We start from the raw sequence: 23,443 nt of genomic DNA, 5'->3' as shown, positions 1-23,443 counted from the left end.
TGCTGAGTATTTGCGGACAAAACCCAGAGATCAGGCTGATCAGATGAAGCTCTCAAATATTCATGAACTATCATGTAGATGGAAACCGGCGTCAACGAGTGACCAGAACAAAACCGATTTTGTTCACCGATGATTTGTTTTTGATAACGAAAAGTGCCCATAAAGCTACAGCTGCAAAGGCGTGAGTACCCAGCACAACCATGCTGAGGATGACGGGTTCGATTCCCGGTCAGTCCAGGACCTTTTCGTGAAGGAAATTTCCTCGACTTAAATGAGCATGCAGTATTTTCGTGCAAGTCACACGCTATACACATGCAAAATAGTAATTGGCAAAATAAGTTTTTAGTTAAAAACTGTGAAAGTGCTTGTAGAAGATAAAATAAGAAAATTTCCAACAAATCAAACAATTTCATTTATTCTTATTACATCTCCTACATAGAACAAGCTAAGAAGCATGCTTTGTCCCTGCAGGGACGTTTCGCCAAGAAGAAGAAGAAGAAGAAGAAAACGAAAAAAAAACATGTGTCTTGAGTACCAGACGCGGATTGAAGTTGAGAAGCTGTTTGAGAAGAATATATGACGAAGTCACACCCCGAAATTTCAAGAGCACAAATCTGAAGAATCAAATGACGGTATATGCTGTAAAGGTGGTCGATTGGTGACCTGCTGGTGCCAGTCAAATACGAGACCCTAAAGATGTATACGCATTTGTCATAGGATGCAAACACATTATTGGAATCTAGATTGGAATTCAAAGGAACAGCCTTGGGAACAGCATATAACTCGATTTTATACTCACTGTTCTAGTACTTTCACCACACTGCCCATAAACACAAAACTGTCATCTGCTGGATTTCCCATTCACATGGGACTATTGTGCTTTTATGTGAAGAAAAAATATATCGTCGGAAAATCATGCTTGCAATGGAAAAACAGTGTTTTGTCATAAATGTGTTCTTCGAAAAAAATGAAAAAATATCATATTTTTTCAAAAAAAAAATTGTTTTAGACCCGCCGATAGAACTTTCTCCTTTAAGTCTCAAATGAAAGGGGGGACCCTTAGCTTTCGCTTGGTGGGTGTCTTAGCGATACCGATTTTTAAAAATTAATGTTCTCCACCAGACACACCGTGATACAAAATGGTCATTGGCCGAACCCCCCCCCCCCCCCCCCCTCATGACCACGTGGTTTATGGACAGCCCCTTAGGCAACTCACATACAGTACCTAACACATAACTGCAACTGCACTTTTTTCAAACTGAGGATACTTTGATTAAACTATAACAATACGCTTTCGCGACATTTGTATGGACAGTAGCTGCCGGGAGGATGTTTGTTTTTTTTGCGTGCGTTACCAATCATGACAGCACGCATGAACGGAGTTCCAGATAGCGGAATTAAATCACAAATGCGATTGTTGTGGATCGCAATATCGTGATTGCAGTTCACATTTTTGCAAAGCGTTATGAAATGGACAAACCAATCGAACGACCGCCAAGTGTGTTCCTAGATTTATGACAATTCAACTTGTAACCTGTCGGTTACATCCAAAGATTTTTATAACTTGTATGAGCCGAATGTTGGCGGAAATTGCATGTTTTTTTTTTAAATACCACAGTAGGATAACACGACTGAGAGGGTTGCTCCGCTACCAAAAGAGCAACATGGCATTGATGAAGGGGCATAACATGGCCATCGTCAATATCATGTTTATGTGTGTCATGGCCGTGAATTCTGTTCCATGGGCGCTGAAGATCCTTTTTGGCAGAAGAATATAGGCGTCCGTGTGACAAACACCGATTTTACGATCGGCAAAAGTAGTGCCACGTAGTTTTGCTATACCCCCTCCCCCCTTTTCCAATGGCGGGAATTGGAGCAACGGCCTACTACCGTTCAGGTAATTTTATCAAAACTTTGGTCATTTGATCACCCTGACGGTAAATCTGATTCTCAGGACCTCTTCCCGTATTATAAAATACGGCCTCACACGGGTCGACTCGGAAGTCAAAATGACTTCCGAGTCTAAACGCAAAGGACACCCCGTCGTCCGAATCCGGACGATTCCCTCGGGCCTCCGGCCCTAATTACCCAGGAGGGACTTCTCTCGGCACGGTCACTCCGGTCTCGTCCTGGGCCGTGTCGATATTGCCAATGAGAAGAGACGCCTACATTCGCAAAGCCGCTGGAACGAATCCGATGCCATTTCGGACCAACGGACAACCCCGAGCAGCCCCGCTGTGAGAATCAGGCCCCACGGTAGGGCTATCGCAACCGTGCGTAACCGTGTGGGCCAACGCCGAAGAAGTATAACAGTGAGTACAACGTGAAGATCGATCCCCTCTCTTACACGCCACACAAAATGTTACCTTACACCCACACGCCGCAGAATAGGGTCAATAAATGTTTCAAGAACATGAAAATTCGGTGTTTCCATACTTTGTCACGCGTCCCCTTGATCATCCAGTAGTAAGCCGACTCTGAGACCCAGCTCGAGGAGTTTCTTGCTGCTGCTAGCTTGTACGGGTTAGTAGTTGGCAGGCAGCTAGTTACAAACTCGAAAACTGGATTTTCTCATCACGTTAACTAGAACTGCATCACGAAATTGAATAAGGTTCCGCTTCTCGTGATATTTTGTTCCGGAATATCGGTACGGTTTTATTTGCGTGTGCAAAAATTCCGGACAAAAAAAAAAAACAGAGAAGAAACTGGCCGATTTGGCAATCAATCAGAAGCACCAGTTCACGGCACTTTACATCTTAGGCTGCCACAGATGGATATCTCCAAGAGTTCCGGGGACTTCTCGAAGTGGCTATTCTTTCGGGACACCTACGCATCAATGGTGCACTCGAATGTAAATATTCCCACCGTTGCGAAACTACCTGATACAAGCCCTCGAAGGCGAGGCACGTAACTCGTTCGAAAGTGTAGACATCGAGGCCGACAACTACGCTGTAGTGTGGAACGCTCTACTAAAAAGGTATGATAACTAGAGGTTCCATTTCCCGACCAATTTGCTTGTCCCGGCAAATTTTTCAATGTGCTTAAAAACGCAGTTTTATGGTTAGGAATATCAATAAATCAAATAACTGTTCTTATCAATTTGAATTCGTTCTCTGAAGATACGACTTCAAGAAGTAAATGTTAATAATGATTTCATCGGACAGTGAGGTTCGGTTTTTTGAACAGATATATCCGAAGTTCGAAAAAAAATCGCTCTCTATTAGTTGACGTCGGTTCAATTGTCGGTTTAATTTACCATGTAGCTCAAAAACTGACAGCTTTTTCGCAAACAACTTTTGAAACATCAATCATTCCGAATCAGACTGGGACGGGTTGGCATATTCCTTTATAGCCAATTCCAGTTACTCACGCATGCTCGATGTTGTCATGCATACATGAAAATCCAGCTTTCAACTAGGCAACATCATTTTTCGGTCTTTGGCAGTCTCGCAAAAATCGTACTCCTAGTTTCTTGATAAACTTAATCATTTGCGTTTTCGATAAGCTTTCGAGTTCTGCTGGCACTTCCGTTGACAACGTAAGACCGTGAAGGAGCTTCAGCGCTATTAAGGACAGACTTGTTAGGATCCCAATATAGCCGCCACAATGGCCGCCTTTGTCACCTACTCACGATTTCGAGCGCACAAATTTCTTCGTAAACAAAACCAGCGCACCTGATCTTCTCATTTTAGGCTTATTACAAGTGAGCAAGAACAGAATATTAAAATGCACTGTTGTTTCATGCTTAACACTGTTGTTTATCCTTAATATTTCTTTTTGTTGCCGTTCGTTGATTCTCTTCGTGATTGCATCGAAGAGGTCGTTTCCAACTTAGGAGTTACTTTTCTTAAGCTTCGAATACAAGAAACTCAAGCTGCCTTCCGCAAACAGTTATGTAGGATCTCGTCTTCCCAATAATGCTTCCTAAGCGAGTCTGATTATCTGAAGAGCTTCCTGCAGGTTTATTGCAACCTCGAAATCACCTGAAAGGCCTACTTCAGAAAGTGTCTCTTTGATGCAATCAAAACAGCGAATGAAGTGCTTCAGCATCGTTTAAGTCGAATTTCAACGATTTTTAGCATCCACACACAGTTGAAGTGGTTTATGTAACATTTTCGTGATTTTTTCTTGAAGCAATTTTCGGAAAAAAAAAATTTCGACTCTTCCAATACGTTTCAAAGACTCTCCAAATCCAAATCAAAGCGAAACCAATATGTAGGAAATGTGTGTCTCGGGAATCCCGGGATTTTCGGGACGGTGAAAAATTTTATCCTGGAATTCGGAAAATCCCGAATTTGTCCCGAGATATCCCGAGTTGAAACCCCTAATGATTACCGGCGATTTCAGCAAATTTTTCGTAGTATTTACGACCATCCGGCAGTTAAAAAACAGTCCACCGAAAGTCTCCAAGAGCTTGTGGACGAGTTTCAGCGGCATGTGAAGGCTCTCGCGAAGCTGAACGAACCCGTCCAGCACTGGAACAGTCAACCTATTGTTCTACAAGCATGATCCGTGAACCCTGAGTGTAGGAGGAAAATACCAGTCATGAAAGATGATGTCAAATACAACGCTCTTGTCGAGTTTCTGTGGATCCTAAAATCCGTGGTATCCGGCATTTCCCAGCGGTACCAGGCGGTTCTAGAAAAGATGGCCAGCATATGCGCCAACTTGTCACGTATTTGAGGGTGGAAGGCCTCTCAAAATCAATGAATTCCGGAAAATGTCGGCGCAGTTCATCTTATTTAGTCATATTCACGTGAAAACTAGTACATTTAGCTAAAAGATGCTGAATATTGTCCAATTTTGGAGAGCTTCGCCCAACTACGTCACAAGTTGGCGCTTGTGGTGGCCGGCGTTGTTTCCCCTTTGTTTGATGTCGAACTTTATCTCGTCAGTGCCGGCTAATCTGCTCGTTATTACCCAATCCGAGGCCGATGTATCCGTTGTCGGAAATGGTCAGTCCCATTGTAAGTTGAAGCGTACAGTGATCGGATCGTTTTACAACCAGCCCACCATCCACGTCCAGCTTTCGTCATGGAAGCTTCCAAAATTCGAGTTAGCCGATTGGTAATTCCATGTTCCGAACAAAATCGACCTCGTCATCGGTGGTGAAGTCTACTACTGGGATCTGCACACTACTGGCAAGAAGCTTTCTCTAGGCCGTGACCTACCGAACCTCATCGAAACGCGCTTCGGTTGAACTTTGTGTGGTTCGACCACCCAAGATTCCATCGATTCGATAGCCTGACAGCTGTCTATCACTGATGCCTTGTTAAATTCCATTCTCCAATGGTTTCGGGAGATCGAAACAATTCCCAAACAATCCGTTTATTCCATGTTCGAGAAGGCATGTGAGGAGCTCTATGATGCAACCACGTCCAGAGACCCCCCAGTCAACACACGATCGCATATGATGTTAAATAGGATGCTAAAGTGGAGGCGATATGCGTACACTTTACACGCGGTTAAATGGAAGCAGGTACGCATATGGCCTCCACTTAAGCATCCTATACAACATCATATAAAACTTCGTGTTAGCTGGGCCAGCGGGGCAATACGTCGTTCGCCTTCCCAGAATAGACAACCTGGAGATCTTTTTGAGAGATGGCTTGCCGGAGCTCTTTCTGCCGCCAAATCCCCAGAATTTGGCCAAGGAAACCGTAAAGCTCCAGTAGTCGCAATGATATCCGTCCAGATCACTTTTGCTGAAGAATTCTTCTTCAGGTACTCCAACTTTTTCAAACTCAGCCGTACCGTCGTATGGTGTTTACGTTACCTCCAAGTCCGCCGAGATCAGTTGCTGGCGAAACCTAGTGAATCTGGATGCACCCCGAAACCAATTAGCGCCCTCTCAGCCACTCAACTCCGATGAGCTCCACTCCGTCAACGAGTTCGGATTGATTCGCCTCTGCAATGCCATTCTACCCGAAAACGCCAAGCACACATCGTCCTCAGTAATCCAGTAATCCATGAAACAGATAGAAACCAAATTCTCTCTCTCTTCCGGCCACCTTTGAAATGGCCTATTTCAAAACATTCGCACTATTCAAAACTCTTAATGGAAAAACTTGTAATTAAAAGGCACGAAATGTTGCTAATTGACTAATTGAGAGATGGAATTTGTAAAAAAAACGCGTTCTGGTGGGATTTGAACCCACGACTCCATATTCGCTAGACCGTCGCTTTAACCAACTAAGCCACAGAACAGGTAATGATTCTGCGGAATATAAAAGCTCTAACGCTGCTGCATCAAGCTGCTTGGGCGGAGGAGGATCGGTTCGAATCTCTATTTACATCTTCGATCGGGTTGTTGCGGATTGAAGGTTATTAAAGTACTGGCGTGAATTGGCTTCTCTAATGGTGTTGAGATAATTCCATATTCTGAATCTGCATGCCAAACTGAGCCGAAATCCAAATTTTCATGAATTTTGATGCCCGTTAACCTATTTAAAAATCAATTTGAAGTTGGGGAGCGATTTGTCGAATCACCCCTATTCTCATTTTGTACTGGGCGGAGCTGTCAAGCAGTTACCCAGCTGTCAAAAGGTGATTTCAAAAAATCTCTTTGAAACTGATTTTAGGTACCAAAATAAAGTTCTAAAAATCTGAAAAAAAAATCATAGTGGCTCGGAAAAAGGTGCTCTTTCATATAAAATCAAAAAATAATACATTTTTCAAAATTGTAAAACCCAATTCTTATTGCAGGACACATTCTGTATTTTGCAGAGTTCTGCAACTAGCCTGAAACCCCGGGTTATTCTTTGTTGTCCTAGGACTAAACTAGAAGGAAGACATAGGTGGGGCTGCAGTTTCGCAGTACAGTAACAAAACAAGTAATTATCTACCAGAAAGTATTGCTTTGTGCTTCATTGTTCCTAAAAAGCAGAACTGTCACCATGGCATCGAGATTCTGCGCGTATGCAAATACGACATCGCGTAGGTCGTACCGAGGCGTTCGTCGATACCGTACATTTTCGGAGACTTTTGGTCACAGCTTGATCATTAGGAAGTAGTTGTTAGAGTCTGTTACCGTTCGGTTCCAATATATACTTGCTGGCTCCACCGCAAGTCCATTTCTCCCCCTTGTTGGTACTGGCAGCACTGTTGGTCACGATACCGTGACGGCCGAAACGACCGGTGACAGATTTGTCAGATTGACAGGGCACAATGACGGATGAGAAGACAGAGATCTGATGTCATGCAACCTGCTATCTATTGTATAATTACAACACGTGAATTAGTCGCTAAACTTGAAGGTGAAATTTTGTTAAAGTGAATTTTCATGCAAATTGTTAAACCTAATTATTCAAACCTAATCTTTTATAGCTAAACTACACGCTAAGTTCGTTTATTACTTAAATTAATTGTTCCTAATCTAAAAGTGTCAGTGTTTCATGCAAAGCAGTAAGTTTCTTATTTCTATTGTTAAAACTTAACCTAATTTAAAATGAATCATGCAGGAACAACACAAGACACAAAATACGGGAAAATTGTCCTTAAATCTACACATGCAAACCGATTTATGTGAGTACAAAACTTATAACTATCGAATTACCGTAAAATGGGATATCTTTGATAATGCGGGTAACTTTGATAGTTCGACAGGCATGGTATAGATCACCTTATAACTATGATTGCTTTAACCAGTTAAGAAAACGGCAAACATAGATCAAAACTATACATATGAAAGTCCATCTTAAACGAATTTTCATTAAAACCGAGTTTATATTTAACTTTTTGGGCTAAAAATAAAAATTGATGATATTTCTGTCATTTGTCAAACCCTTCAAACAATCTGCTGTACAGCTCTGTTTCAACTATTTTTTCAATGAATGGCCTCTTATTCATGGTAGATCTATCATAGTAGATTCCAAATCTGGTCTTGAATCTCTTAACAAAGTGCGTTTTTACAAACTGGACTCAATTTTGTAAATCGAGACATAAATCTCCATACACTAATAAACGCCTAAAAGTATGCAATGCCCTTGTAATTCAATGTAGATATATCTGTGTAATTCAAAGTTTGTTAATAAAACATAAAAAAAAAACCCAAAAAAGAAAACTTACCATGAATAGCATGCAATCATATGTTGATGTACCGTTAAACATATATTTTTACACAGATAATGATTTTCGACAGCTAAATTCACTGTGTTTTTCACTCAGTACTCCACAAACTCATTTTTATACGTAAAATTTAGTAAAAAATCAATGTTTTGATATAAAAAACCTCTCTAATATTTTCCACAAGGCTTCTCTCATCATGTTCATATTCCTGAGATTTCAATCTGTGATTATTTTTTAAGATTTGATATGTTTTTCAGGCCACTATCAAAGTTACCCCAAAATGAAAATCTGATTTTCGCTCATATGGAAAACGCAAAGTCACCCAAAGTATTTAAAATCATCAAGTCTTTCAATTACAATTGATAACTGATACCCCAGTACTTGTTTTAAAAATATAAAAGTAGGGAAAATACTGTTACATGAAAAAATATTAAGAAAATTCGCTGAAAAACTGTCAAAGTTACCCCATTTTACGGTACTCTAAAACTAAAACGAATAATAAAATTGCAGCAAAAGCTACGTTACAACTAACATCTGAAGTTGTGATTTGCATCGACGAAAATCGACCTTGTGAAGGGCAATTATAACCTCCCGAAAATTTGGGAACAAATCTTTTGATAAATCGACAGCAGTTGATAAACGCGTCGATATGGAATCAATTCCATCAAAATCTCTTCCCGAGATGCCCGGTGACCAATCGCTGCACCACGCACACACGCTCGACGAACATCGGTCAGACTGCGTACAGTGCGATCGCCTGAACGGCGACGAAAACATGGTGCAGTGCGATGGTTGCCAAACTTGGTGGCACTTTTCGTGCGCCGGAGTAACCGATTCGATTAAGGATCGCTCTTGGTCTTGCCCAAAGTGTCAGGTGGATGACCTGGGCAGCATCGCACGGACATCTCGTGGATCCCGATGCTCGAACCAATCCGGACGGTCCGCGAGAATCAATCTGCAGCTTGAGAAGCTTAATGAACTCCAAGCAATCCAGCAGAAGTTTGTCGAGCAGAAGTACAAACTGCTCGAATCCCAACTGGAGCTAGATGAAGAGAGCGAAAGTGGTCGAAGCAAACGCAGCAAAGTGAGTAAACAAGCCAGCATCGCGAAGGTTGCGAATTGGGTGAAAAGTTGCGCAGAGCAGAAGGAGGACGCCATCATTCCTCCCACTTCAACGGAGACAGGCCGTCCGTCGTTGCCGCCAGCCCCTTCCAGCCAACCGAAGCCAGTTACCGCTACCGCTAGCAGTTACGTCACAGCCCAAGTCCAGCAGCCAGATAGTGGGAATCAACAGAGTCCGCTGAAGCATCCTTCGTTGCCAAATCAACGATCGTTCGGTGTGGCTCCAGCGACAGGAGCCCTCATATCCGGTCCGACCCAGGACGGAGACCCAATCAGGCAGGCCGTCTTCAACAAGGTGACAGGAACCGTACCTCTAGCGCAGTCCACTCCAGCACAAATGTCTTGCACTGAGCAGGCATATAAACAACCTCCGCCGGCCCCAGCCGTGGTGTCCAAATCGACGACAGTGCCTTCGACGGCGCCAGTGTGCGCACTACCAGAACCGGTTTCAACAAAATGCTTCACGTCGAATCCGAGTTCGTTTCCCGCTTTGATGCTTGCGCCTAACCCGCAGCTATTCGCTGCCCCGCAGCACCGGTTGAACTTTATACCGGAGAACCCCTCAACCAAGCAGCCGTTTGCCAGACCTCCTTCGGCGTCTGTACAGGCCCCGCCGCAGTCTTTGGTGGAACAGAGCATGCCAGAGATTCCACGTCCAATCGTTTCGCACCATCAACAAGCTAATTTGGGCCCATATAACGTTGGCGCCCCCATGCCGCCGATGCTCCACGCCACGTCGACGTTACCGCCTGCTGTGGTACCATATCGTATACCAACGTATCCTGTATTCCAGCCGATGTACCAACATGCACCACCGTCGGGACCTACGCCAACCGTTGGAACTTTGGCGGCAGCCCCGCCGGCAGTCGCGTCTTCATACGCGGCCGCTACGCCTCCATCATCGCCGCCCCCGCCACCGCAACCCGAATCTCCTAATAGAGAAGTATCTTTCCCTCAGCCAGGTAAGCCAGATAATAATCCTCTACCAGTAAATGTTCAGCCGCCTAGTAACGCCGGCAACCTTCAGCATCTAATGAAGCAATTTGGTAGCATTGCTCTATCGCCTTCGCAAGCACCATTGCTAAATGCAAATATAGCCACTTTTGCCCCCTCCCCCTCGCAGTTAGCGGCCAGACAAGTAATGCCGCGCGACTTGCCCCCCTTTTCTGGCAATCCTGCCGATTGGCCGGTATTCATAAGCAGTTTTATGAACACTACACTAGCTTGTGGGTACTCCAGTACCAAAAATCTTTGCCGCCTTCAGCGAAGCCTGAAAGGCGCGGCCTATGAGGCAGTTCAAAGCCGATTGCTATTGCCGGAGTCAGTGCCACACATTATGAAAACACTCCACATGCTTTACGGTCGACCACAGTTGCTGATTTCAGCACTCTTAGACAAGGTGCGTTCTGCTCCGTCACCAAAAGTTGAAAAATTCCAAACCATTATTGATTTTGGAATGTCCATTCAGAGCCTCTGCGACCATCTAGAGGTTGCAGGACAAGCCACACACCTGTCAAACCCCTCCCTCCTCGCGGAACTTGTCGCCAAACTCCCACCACACCTCCAAATGGAATGGGGTTCATACCTCCAGGGATTTTCGGAGGTCAATCTCAAGACGTTCGGCCTCTTCATGTCCAGTGTAGTGAAGGCAGTAAGCAAAGTGACAGTGTACGCTTGCAGCAGTGGAAGACCAGGTGCCTACGTGAAGAACAATTCGAAGTCGAGAGGAAGTGTTAACAGCCATCATAGTGATCCAGCATCCAGTTCCGGAACCAATGCGCCGCCGAGTCGCGAAGAAGCAAAGCCGTGTCCCGCCTGCAAGAACGCCGGTCATCGTATCCAGGATTGTCTCACCTTCAAATCGCTTTCCGTGGACGGACGCTGGAAGTGTGTCCTGTCAAATGGACTGTGCCGAAACTGCTTGAGTTCGCATGGAAAAAGAAGCTGTAGGAAAACCAGTAACTGTGGGACAAACGGTTGCGGATTTCGTCACCATCCGCTTCTACACTCAAATCGTAGCAACACCGATACGCCGATACAGTCGTCGGTGAACACGGCAGAAAATCACACTCATCGTGGAGTCGAAGGAGTAGCAATGCCATTGTGTCTGCTGTGGACGGCGAACGTTACACGCACCGAACAAGGATCACAGCAAATGTCGCTGACCATTTCGTCCGCCGATGGAAAGAAGTACTCACTACAAGAAGTTCAAACTGTTCAGGAGTTGTCGTTGCCCATGCAAACCCTCTCGTATGATCGCCTGTCCGAACAATTTGAACACCTTAAGGGTCTTCCAGTTAGAAGTTACACCAAGGCAGTACCGAAGCTGCTGATCGGAGTTAACAACTTGGACTTGATGGTTCCGCGGAAAGTGCGTGAAGGACTGCGGCGCGAACCTGTTGCTGCGAAAACCAGGCTATGGTGGTGCATCTATGGAGGGACAGCAAGCGATGGCCAAAGATCATCAGTCAACTACCATGCCTGCGGATGTACGTCGGATCAATCCCTACATGATCTCGTCAAGGACTTCTTTACTACGGAGGAAGTCATCATGCAGCCCGTCGTTCCCCTAGTATCCGAGGCAGACAAGCGCGCTCAACGAATAATGGAGGAAACTACGATCCGAGTAGGCAATCACTTCGAGACCGGCCTATTATGGAAGTTCGACCACGTAGAGCTTCCAGACAACTACAGCATGGCCCTTCGGCGTTTAGAGTGTCTTGAAAAACGTATGGATCGGAACCCGGATCTTCGAGAAGCTTTGCAACGTCAGCTGGAAGACTATCAGCTGAAAGGCTACGCGCATCGTGCCACAGAAGCGGAGTTAGCTAGCGCCGACATTCGTCGAGTATGGTATTTGCCGCTAGGAGCGGTAGTAAATCCTCGAAAACCAGGCAAGATCCGAATGATTTGGGATGCTAGAGCGGCCATAAACGGGATTTCTCTGAATTCGGTACTGCTGAAGGGTCCTAACCAGCTGACATCACTTCCTGGTGTTCTCGTGCGCTTCCGTCAGTTCAAGGTGGGCGTCTCCTCCGACATACGAGAGATGTTCCACCAAATCTTTATACGTAAGGAGGATCGTCACTCGCAGCGGTTTCTGTGGCGGATGAATCCCGCCGACAATCCCGACGTGTATCTCATGGATGTCGCCACATTCGGCTCAACGTGTTCCCCTGCGTCTGCTCAACACATTAAAAACAAGAACGCTAGGGAGTTCCAAGAGCTGTATCCACGAGCAGTCGAAGGCATAGTGGACAACCATTACGTAGACGACTCCCTGGAAAGCTACGAATCAACGGAGGAGGCGATCAGGGTGTCCCAAGAAATGCGTTATGTCCACGAACAGGGCGGTTTCGAGTTGAGGAACTGGCTGTCAAACAGTAACGACGTTCTGACCGCTTTAGGTGAAACCAAATCAGGAGAAGATAAGAGATTTGCAGCGGACAAACAAGGCGACTATGAGCGAGTTCTCGGACTCTTGTGGTCGACGCTGGAAGATGCCTTCAGCTTCTCGACCGTGATGAAACCAGATATTTCCAATCAGATTACGACTGGCGAACGCCCTACAAAAAGGCAGATGCTGAAATGTCTGATGTCACTTTTCGATCCACTGGGATTCCTGAGCCTGTTTGTAGCACACGGGAAGATTCTCCTGCAAGAAGTGTGGAGAACGGGAGCACAGTGGGACGAAAAGGTCAACGATGATCTTTACCTACGGTGGAAAAATTGGACCCAACTGTTCGAAGCTGTTAGTCGACTCAAAATACCTCGCTGTTACTTCTCAGGTGCAACCATAGAACGGTATCAAAATCTACAACTACACCTGTTTGTAGACGCCAGCGAGTTGGCGTACTGTGCGGTTGCCTATTTCCGGACGATCAACAATGAAGGAATTCCCGAATGTGCACTCGTGGCAGCCAAAACAAAGGTGGCCCCGCTGAAGACTCAATCGATTCCGCGCTTGGAACTGTTGGCCGCTGTACTTGGCGCACGATTATCGAAGTTCATCGAGGAGAATCATACCCTGCGGATCACCAGGAAGGTGTTTTGTAGCGATTCAGCAACGGTCCTTTCATGGTTACGAGCTGATCATCGAAGGTATAAACAGTTCGTCGCGTGTAGAATTGGAGAACTACTGACGATCACCGATGTGGACACTTGGCGTTGGGTTCCCTCCAAGCAGAATCCGGCAGACATTGCGACGAAGTGGGGAAGTGGTCCGGATCTTAACGCAAACAGTGTCTGGTTCAAGGGTCCGGCATATCTTGGGAAGCCCGAAGCAGAGTGGCCCACGCAAACTATTTCTACGCCACCCACGGAAGATGAGCTTCGCCCATCCCAAGTAACACAACTAGTATTATAATAGTTTAAAATTCACGATTCATACTTAGTCGGCTGTTTATTTCCTGCATTTTTTACTTAATAACGAACACTTATATAAGCAAAACAGCGCAAAAAATGGCTTATAAAACATCTTACAGGTTATTTAAGATGTATCCAAATACACTTATATTACTCCAAATGTACGATCAAAGCAGCTTTCAAATATTGATGAGTATAAACCGAGTAATTTGTCAGTTATAAAACTTGCACATAACACATATAACACAATCTCATTTATTGGTTGAAAATGGGTGATTTCCAAGTGATATAGATATGTGGAAAACTTTTATAGTGCGTATTATTGACATCTTCATAATAAAGCTATTTGAAAGTAATATAACTTGAAGAATACACATATATGACCAGTCCGGCAAGAGACCCGATTGTATTCAAAGCGTGACAACTTCCAGAAAGAAATCACAAAAAAAAAATAAAGAAATATTTTATTTTGTTTTTCTTGGACGAATGCAGTTAGCTTCTTCAACATGAAAACTGATTTTCAAGAAATGGAGCCGATGATTGCTAAATGTTTGGATAACAAATTATAAAATGGGACATATTCAGTGATGTTATCACTGATTTACTTGCGCTTCAAGATCTATGGTGAAACTTGTTATTTCAGTCAGTCATAATTTATGCGCCGTTGATTTGAAGTAAAAAATGTAGCATATTCCTGCCATTTGATACTGCTTCGTTGATTTTTTCATAGTTCGCACGGAAAATGTAATATGGCGGATTATCTATGAGGATTACAGTGCTGTTCAAAATATTTTAAATGCTGTTGAAATTTTTATTCATACATGAAATTTGACCCTTGACCCGTCATAGACTGATTATGACGACCCGTAATAGAGTACAGTCAGGTCTTTTTTTACGTGGTTTTCATTTACGCGGCCGCGAAAATGAAAACTCTATACAAAAAAAACATCGTCCTATTTTAGCATGATTCGTCGAGAAATGATGAGACTTTTTTACGCGGTTTTTTGAATTTTGAACTGAGTTTTATTTTTACGCGGTACGTATCCCCCGCGTAAAAAAAACTGCCTGTACTATTAAACTTAAAAGCAGTTTCTTGAACGATGATCAGCAATCAAAGAATTTATAACAGTAATTTGGTTCCTTTTATTTATGTACTCATATTTTCATTCGACACTGTAATTTGAATCATGTTTCGCATATAATAAAGAAGAATAGAAAATACAAATCATTTGTTTTGTGTAGAACAAGTATAAATTTCATCAAAATTACATCTGGCGAGCAACTATACAACTAGAGCTTTTCATAACATTTATAATACATTTTATTAACAACTTTTCAACAAACTTACTTATTTGTTTGTTTTGTGATACGCCAAAATAACTATATTATAGCTGTTTGGTTATCTGTCAAAGTGTCAAAATAAAATCGATAGTAAAGACGAATCATTCTGCTAATAGAGGCTGATAGTTTCTTGAATTAAAGTGAAATTTAATGTGCTCTGTGACGGTTCACGATGATGTCCGACTAGCTTATGTCGGGAACAACCCGTAATTGGATGGTTCCTGAGTGTGGAGAATTGGACAGCGGCATGGAAACGCAGCAAATGAAACCGGAATAGAATCTTGACAAAAATTGTTGGTGGTTTTGGCGATTGTGTTCCGGCTGCAGGTTTTCATTGTATGGACCATAACGCCAAGCGCTCTGGCTGGATACTTCTCACATTAGTGAATGTGGTTCCTTTTTGGACAGGGAAGGTAATCGCGGTAGCTGCTTTCAGACGAACTTGTTCGGTTGGTTCTGATAGCTCAGCACTGCAACGAGCTGTTGATCTTTTTGAAACTTAACTGATACCCGGTCTGGAGTTTTATTGACGGAAGAAAGTTTCGGGATACTACAGCTTGGATTTTTTTTTATTTATTATCTAGTTGAATAAGTTGGTTATTTCATGTTTTACTGATGAATTTGTTTGCCGTTAATGGGTTTATCCCCATATAGCCTTTGCGGATGAAACAATAACTGAGTAGTCGTACGATGGCCGCAGTATGGCTCATCAACAACCTGTGAATTAAAACGTAAACATTGATTTCTGTCAAGATTGGACGGTGATAGATGTTGAATATAAGATTTTTCTACGTATTTTTTCAAGTTATACAGCTAAAGATATTCTTTTGCTATTAGTCAGCATCCAACAGAAAATAAACTTAAAAATAACACTTGATGTTTTCTTATGCTCTTATAATACGTTTATAAAGCATCTTTTAAAGTTTTTTTGTTCTAAAGATGTTTTCTGTGTTACTTGGGATGTTATGCGCACAAAGCGATACAGATCCCGGAACAGCTGGTAGACATCACCCGCTTTTCTCGGCTATCCAGAGCAGTTCGCGCTGCCGCCTATGTATATCGTTTCGCTGAAAATCTGAAGCAGAAAATCGCTGGGCGCGAACGGTTCGTAGGTCCTTTGACCTCCGAGGAACTTCGAAAAGCAGAGAGTCTGCTTATACGCGACGCCCAATGGCAATGCTTTTCGGATGAATTGATGGTTCTACAACGAAACAGTTTGAAGCCGGCGACCGAGCAAACACCGTTAGAGAAAAGCAGCGCCATTTTTCAACTCTGTCCAATCTTGGACGATCAGGGCATTCTTCGAGTGGACAGTAGAATTGGAGCGGCTCCAAACTTCGATAGGGAAGCAAAGTTCCCGGTTATCCTTCCAAGAAAACATGCGCTGACTACTCTACTGCTAGATAACTACCATCGTAAATACCGTCATGGGAATACCGAAACAGTAGTCAACGAAGTCCGTCAACGATACTACGTTCCACGACTCCGGACGGCGGTAAGCAGTATGGCCAAGACTTGTCAGTGGTGTCGAGTCTACAAGTGTTCATCGAAGATTCCTCGCATGGCACCGTTACCGCTGGCTCGGATGGCCTCCTTTGTAAAACCCTTTACGTACACGGGTCTGGACTTCTTTGGACCGCTGACAGTGAAGATCGGAAGGAGCAACGCGAAACGCTGGATTGCTGTATTCACGTGCCTAACAATAAGAGCGGTGCACGTGGAAGTGGCGCATAATTTGACCACGGACTCTTGCATCAAATGTATCCGACGGTTCGTCTGCCGCAGAGGAGCGCCGGCCGAAATCTACTCGGACAACGGCACAAATTTCCTGGGTGCCGCTAGACTGTTGAAGGAGCAAGTAGAGCAACTAGCCGTCACTTTCACGGGAACTGCTACCATGTGGGTGTTTAACCCGCCTGGCACTCCGCACATGGGCGGGGCATGGGAGCGGATGCTTCGCTCCATCAAAGTTGCTGCTGAGACGGCGTACAACAACAGCCGCAAGCTGGACGACGAAGCGTTGGTCACCTTTATGGTGGAGGCCGAATCGATAGTGAACAGCCGACCTCTAACCTATCTACCGTTGACGTCGGAAGAAAACGAGGCAATAACACCGAACCACTTCCTGCTCGGCAACTCAAGCGAAGTCCGGCAGCCGATAGCTGAAGCAACAGATCCAGCCGAAGCTTTAAGATCGTCGTGGCATCAGCTGCAGCATCAGCTAGACGTATTCTGGAGAAGGTGGATAAGGGAGTACCTACCCACGCTGACTAAGCGACCGAAGTGGTGTGGCGAGGTGGATCCTATAGCTGAAGGACAGTTAGTGCTGGTAGTTGGTGATGAACGAAGGAATGAGTGGACAAGAGGACGAGTAGTGCAAGCAATCAAGGGGGCAGATGGGAGGATTCGGCAAGCTATGATACAAACTGCGAGGGGGCTTGTGCGCAGGCCTGTGGCTAGGCTGGCGGTATTAGAGATAGATGCTGGTAAAACTGGACCTGGTGGCCAGTGTTACGGGGGAGAGAGTGTTGGTACTGGCAGCACTGTTGGTCACGATACCGTGACGGCCGAAACGACCGGTGACAGATTTGTCAGATTGACAGGGCACAATGACGGATGAGAAGACAGAGATCTGATGTCATGCAACCTGCTATCTATTGTATAATTACAACACGTGAATTAGTCGCTAAACTTGAAGGTGAAATTTTGTTAAAGTGAATTTTCATGCAAATTGTTAAACCTAATTATTCAAATCTAATCTTTTATAGCTAAACTACACGCTAAGTTCGTTTATTACTTAAATTAATTGTTCCTAATCTAAAAGTGTCAGTGTTTCATGCAAAGCAGTAAGTTTCTTATTTCTATTGTTAAAACTTAACCTAATTTAAAATGAATCATGCAGGAACAACACAAGACACAAAATACGGGAAAATTCTCCTTAAATCTACACATGCAAACCGATTTATGTGAGTACAAAACTTATAACTATCGAATTACTCTAAAACTAAAACGAATAATAAAATTGCAGCAAAAGCTACGTTACAACTAACATCTGAAGTTGTGATTTGCTTCGACGAAAATCGACCTTGTGAAGGGCAATTATAACCTCCCAAATTTTCGGGAGGTTATAATTGCCCTTCACAAGGTCGATTTTCGTCGAAGCAAATCACAACTTCAGATGTTAGTTGTAACGTAGCTTTTGCTGCAATTTTATTATTCGTTTTAGTTTTAGAGTAATTCGATAGTTATAAGTTTTGTACTCACATAAATCGGTTTGCATGTGTAGATTTAAGGACAATTTTCCCGTATTTTGTGTCTTGTGTTGTTCCTGCATGATTCATTTTAAATTAGGTTAAGTTTTAACAATAGAAATAAGAAACTTACTGCTTTGCATGAAACACTGACACTTTTAGATTAGGAACAATTAATTTAAGTAATAAACGAACTTAGCGTGTAGTTTAGCTATAAAAGATTAGATTTGAATAATTAGGTTTAACAATTTGCATGAAAATTCACTTTAACAAAATTTCACCTTCAAGTTTAGCGACTAATTCACGTGTTGTAATTATACAATAGATAGCAGGTTGCATGACATCAGATCTCTGTCTTCTCATCCGTCATTGTGCCCTGTCAATCTGACAAATCTGTCACCGGTCGTTTCGGCCGTCACGGTATCGTGACCAACAGTGCTGCCAGTACCAACACCCTTTTCCCCTACAATACTAGGAACGTACACACTCACTTGATGCAAAACACGAGGGCCCCTATAGTCGAGGCGGTAAACGCACGGGTATTCAGCATGACCATGCTGAGGGTGACGGGTTCGATTCCCGGTCGGTCCAGGATCTTTTCGTAAAGGAAATTTCCTTGACTTCCTTGGGCATAGAGTATATTCGTGCCTGCCACACGATATACGCATGCGAAATGGTCATTGGCAGAGGAAGCTCTCAGTTAATAACTGTGGAAGTGCTCATAGAACACTAAGCTGAGAAGCAGGCTTTGTCCCAGTAAGGACGTTACGCCAAGAAGAGGAGAGAGAGGAGAGGAGGAGTGAGTGCGTGTTCCACCTTCACACCCTACCAAGTGACAGACAATTCGAGCAGTTTGAGCTCGAGCAAAAGACCGGACGGCCCTGTTGTCGTTGTGTTCACTCATAGAGGGCACCCCATGTACAACAGGGTGGGCAAACCAAAACATAACAAAGCGCGAGCATAGCCGTTACAACGCAACATTATGCTAAATTACGTGATAAAAAGGGAGTCGGGACGGAACTCTCTTTGTGCCGTGATCCTCGAAAGAATTAGTAGTGCGCACGTGTGTAATTGTTAAATGTTGAGGTTCGATTGTTTTAAAATACCTCTTTATTGGTGAATTGTTTAAGTTCTTTGTTTTGTTTCTTTTCAATAATTTAGGATCAGTGTCGTTAAAATGTTAAAATTGTAAATACTGTTAAAATTGATCAGTTCGGAGTTAATGTTAAAGTGTTAGTATGGTTAGTTTTGGATAATATTGTAATACGGCTAAATGTTAATTGTGTTAAAATTACAGTCCAAACAATTAGAACAACGAAATAATCAAGTACAAAAACGACAAACAAACACGAAAACAACAAACAAGTGTAGAAAACCATAAGAAAAAGGTAATTGTGAGGTTAGGAAGTGTGACGTTACTGGGCATTAATCCGTGGTGCACAGGCCCGTGTCAATGAGCCTTTTTCTTTTATCTCTTCTCCGAGTGTGATTCCGGTGACGTGGCTCCAGGGACGAGTGAGCAGTGACGCAGTAGCTTCCGGACGAGTGCACAGTGACTCCTACAACAAGATGGCCGGATAGATCATCTAAAGCGGCGCCCTGCCCGTCTTCAGCAAGTCGAAAGCCTCGATCCGCCATTGCAATTCCCCGAGCTATCACTACAAGCCGTCGTCATCTTCGGTAAACCACTCGAATGTTACAGAACCATCGTACAACCGTAAGTCATAGCCACCATCTTCAACAAGTTCCGGCCGAGTCGGCCAGCCATAGCCCAAACCCACTTCATCGGTGGTGAAACCGCCTATAATTCCAACCACGACAATTGTAACCCCCCAGCATGCATGCCTGTACTCTAGTGACGTCACAAATAAATTTGTAAAAGGTAGCTTCAGTGTAGCACATTATTGAAGAGAGCCTCCCAAAGTATTTAGGCCTTTCACCAAGTTCTCTTTGAGTGTCTTCCGGGTTCAGAAAGGAATCGCTCAAGTCTCGTTCCTTCGAGGATCATTGTGTGCTTAGACACCCCCCCTTTCAGCTTCTGGTTTGCCTGCCCTTTGTACCTGTGTCCTCTGTGAGCAGAGCTCCCGTGTAATCTGCTCCTGCTCGGATTGATAATCCAGATCTTGTGTATGGGTGTGATAGCAATGTCCGTAAACGACCCTGTAGACTCCTATCCCCAATGCCGTGAGCTAGCGAGTTACAAGTCGATAGTACCTACCTTACCGGTCAGACCAAGGCCTTTGTGTCCTCTGCTGTACGTAGGAGTCGGCTCCACTCGCTTCGGTCCATGGCTGTACCTACGTCTCCAGTCACGCACTCTGCGAAGGGTCCCGCAAATCGTCCTCCACTTGATCGATTCATCTCGCTCGCTGCGCACCACGTCGTCTGATATCGGTCGGATTGCCCTCGAGAACCATTTCTACCGGGTTGATATCCGACATCCTGGTGATGTGTCCCGCCCACCATAGCCTCCCAATTTTTGCGCTCATGATTAATTTGCCTTCTCTACGTTCCGTCTTCCATCTCCACTCCGCCGTAGATGGAACGCAGCACCTTTCGTTTGAAAATTTCAAGGGTGCGTTGATTCTCTGCACGCATAGTCCATGCTTCGTGCCCATAGAGAACTACTGGTCTAATCAACGTTTTGTTCACGGTTAACTTCGTGCGGCGACGCACTTTGTTCGATCTTAGAGTTCTGAATAGCCCAAACTAAGCACGATTTCCTGCCATAATGCGTCGTCTCTCAATGTCCCTGCTGGTGTCTTTGTCGGCGGTCACCAGTGAGCCCAAGTACACTAATTCTTCAACCTTCTCGATTACAAGTCGAATTAGCACAAGTTAATATTTTAACTGATGTTGATTATCACAGCAGTTGCCGAAGCTTTGGTGGCGGTTAGATTCCGTGAAAATTGAAAAGTTAGTAGAATAGTTAGCTGAATTCTACTAGGAGGAACTTGACTGTTGTCTGGTATCTCAGAACGTATATCGTTTCTCAAGGAGGGGCCAGTAATCCTTTCATTCCCATTGTTCACTGCTTCTTCGTCGAGCCGAGCATCCAACGACATCACTGAAAACTATTTCTCAAAAAGATTCACAATCAGTTTGCAACGCTTCGTTTCGCTTTGTTCCAACTCAGAGCAACACCAGCACCATCATTATCATCATCATTGGAGACACAAGGAGGACACCATCATCCGCACGGAGAATGGAAAATTACACGGCTGCCTGGGTGGAAAATTTGCCCTTTTCTGGTGAAAAATTTTCCGCGACTTTTGACTGAGAAGGCTGCGAAGCTGCTCCGGGCGAGCCAGACTCCTTGGTGAATAGTTCGTCATTTATTTTCGGAGAAAGGGAGTTCCGACGACGACGGCGAAGAAAAGGGTCTCATCAGGCAGCGCCAGCCGCATTGTGATGGTAATAGTTTTATTCATTTCACAGAGTGCCTCATTTAAATATCACCCGAAAATAGTGAATTAATTAAAACTAAGAGCGGTTGCCTGCAGGTTTTTCGGTATTCAAAGCGGAGTAATTAAGACGTAAGATCAAGATGAATTCATGACGGCTGCTTTTCAGTTGGTGTCTGCATTTCTTGGCGAATATTTCACGGATGAAGGAATGTTTTTGAATTGCTGAGTTCTTGTTCTCTTTGCTGGTTCTTATTTCAGCTCTGCTTCTTACTAATATCTTTTATTTCCTATTTTTTTTATTATCCTATATTTTTTTTATCAACATCACGAAGGCTACGAACAACGTTTAACCTGCGTGACACAGGTGGCTATTACCCAGATCAGAACATCCGAAAAGCGCATCGACATTTCAAATTACATTTCGAGCCCTTATCGGAGCAACTTTTACAAATCTTTCGGCATCAAAAGGCCAACCCGGTTTGCCATTTCCTCGTTCCTACGAGAACAAACACAGAAACTATTGACGTAATCGTTTTGCAACTTCCATTTCGTATCCGCATGGGTATTAGCAGTCGCATTAGCAGTCGGAACCATAGAACTGAAACGCTCTTTGGGAATAGTTCGTCGTTTCGGTCGTTCCTATCTTTCGGTTGATCTTTCCACTACTGAAACGCAGAAAAAAAAGTTAACTCTGCTCATTCCAGCACTGACAACAACATCACCGGTTCCATCAACATACGGAGTTGCAACTGTGCAAACATGGAACTATACGTCGTCGTACGCACTGTGACGGAATGCTTTCCGTTCCGACTCGGTAGCTGCATCTTTTTGATCAGTAAACCATGCAGCTACTCTCTGCATCTGGCTACATCTTCCCCCATTAGCAGTATTAGCCCGGGAAAGGATCTGGCCATGATGTTGGTAGATGCGTCCGTCGTCGTTTGTCCGTCACTATCACTGACTGTGGAGCGGCATTCGTCAGCCAGCATCTCACTGTGCGATTGTAGGGACAGGGAGATGAGTTAGGATTCTAGAGCGCGAATGGTGCTCAAGGATTGTTTGTCGGCATAATTTATTCACGCATTCCAAAGCTGGTATTCAGCGGGACGGATCACAGGCAAACTAACGCAAAAACGGGAGAAGCTTTTTGGTTTTGTTCTCGCTGTCCAAATGTGACACGGATTTCTTGATGTGATGTTTCTGTACTTTTTTTCTGGAGTTTACCAGATATAGTCTTTGCCATTGCAATCAAGTAAGATGATAAAAAAATGAAACTTTAAAACATAGCGTCTTTGGTCAATATTTTTCCATATATCCCCAATATTAATATTGTAGACTTAAACTACTTTCTTCAAAACTTTCCTATTATTTCAATTTTAGGCCAGAATTAAATCAACCAGATTAATTTGAAGAATTGCTGCATTCCAAATGGTTTCAAAGAATTAGTCGTGAATACATATGGGAAAACTGATTCAATTTGAGAGTGAATGGCTTTCGATTCTTAAATTGGATCAGTTTTCCCATATGTATTCACGACTACTTCTTTGAAACCATTTGGGATGCAGCAATTCTTCAAATTAATCTTGTTGCTGTTCCTAGTTCGCGTGTGTTGTCTCAACTTTGGTAGATGATATGAATACTTTTAAATATTCGTACCGTTTATCGGCAAGTATGCGGGAGTAGGGCAGTTCAGACTTCAAACATGTTAAAAAATCAAAACTCTCATATGTTCATTACAATCCTTGGTGCAAGAGTCCTGTCAAATTTCCAGCGATTTCGGTGGTGATTTAATGGTGGCTCAAAAGCAAAATAGGTTTATATGGGAATTACTATGGAGAATTTTCAAAACAACTTCTCCGCGTTGTAGAGCATTAAGGCATGGATAAAGTC

The 23,443-nt window shown here is 43.8% G+C and overlaps 1 protein-coding gene across 1 annotated transcript; it reads left to right on the top strand.

The window, feature by feature from the left end:
* The first annotated feature begins 16,090 nt into the window (after positions 1-16,090).
* On the top strand, positions 16,091-22,579 carry LOC134288772 (uncharacterized). The gene is made up of 2 exons (XM_062854645.1): positions 16,091-17,214; positions 22,258-22,579. Exons 1-2 carry the CDS (start codon positions 16,091-16,093, stop codon positions 22,577-22,579), a joined length of 1,446 nt encoding a protein of 481 aa, XP_062710629.1.
* The last annotated feature ends 864 nt before the right edge of the window (positions 22,580-23,443 follow it).

Source organism: Aedes albopictus, chromosome 1 (genome assembly GCF_035046485.1).
Source record: "Aedes albopictus strain Foshan chromosome 1, AalbF5, whole genome shotgun sequence".
In the NCBI taxonomy this organism is placed as follows: Eukaryota; Metazoa; Arthropoda; class Insecta; order Diptera; family Culicidae; genus Aedes; species Aedes albopictus.
This window is presented reverse-complemented; position numbering and strand designations above follow the sequence as displayed.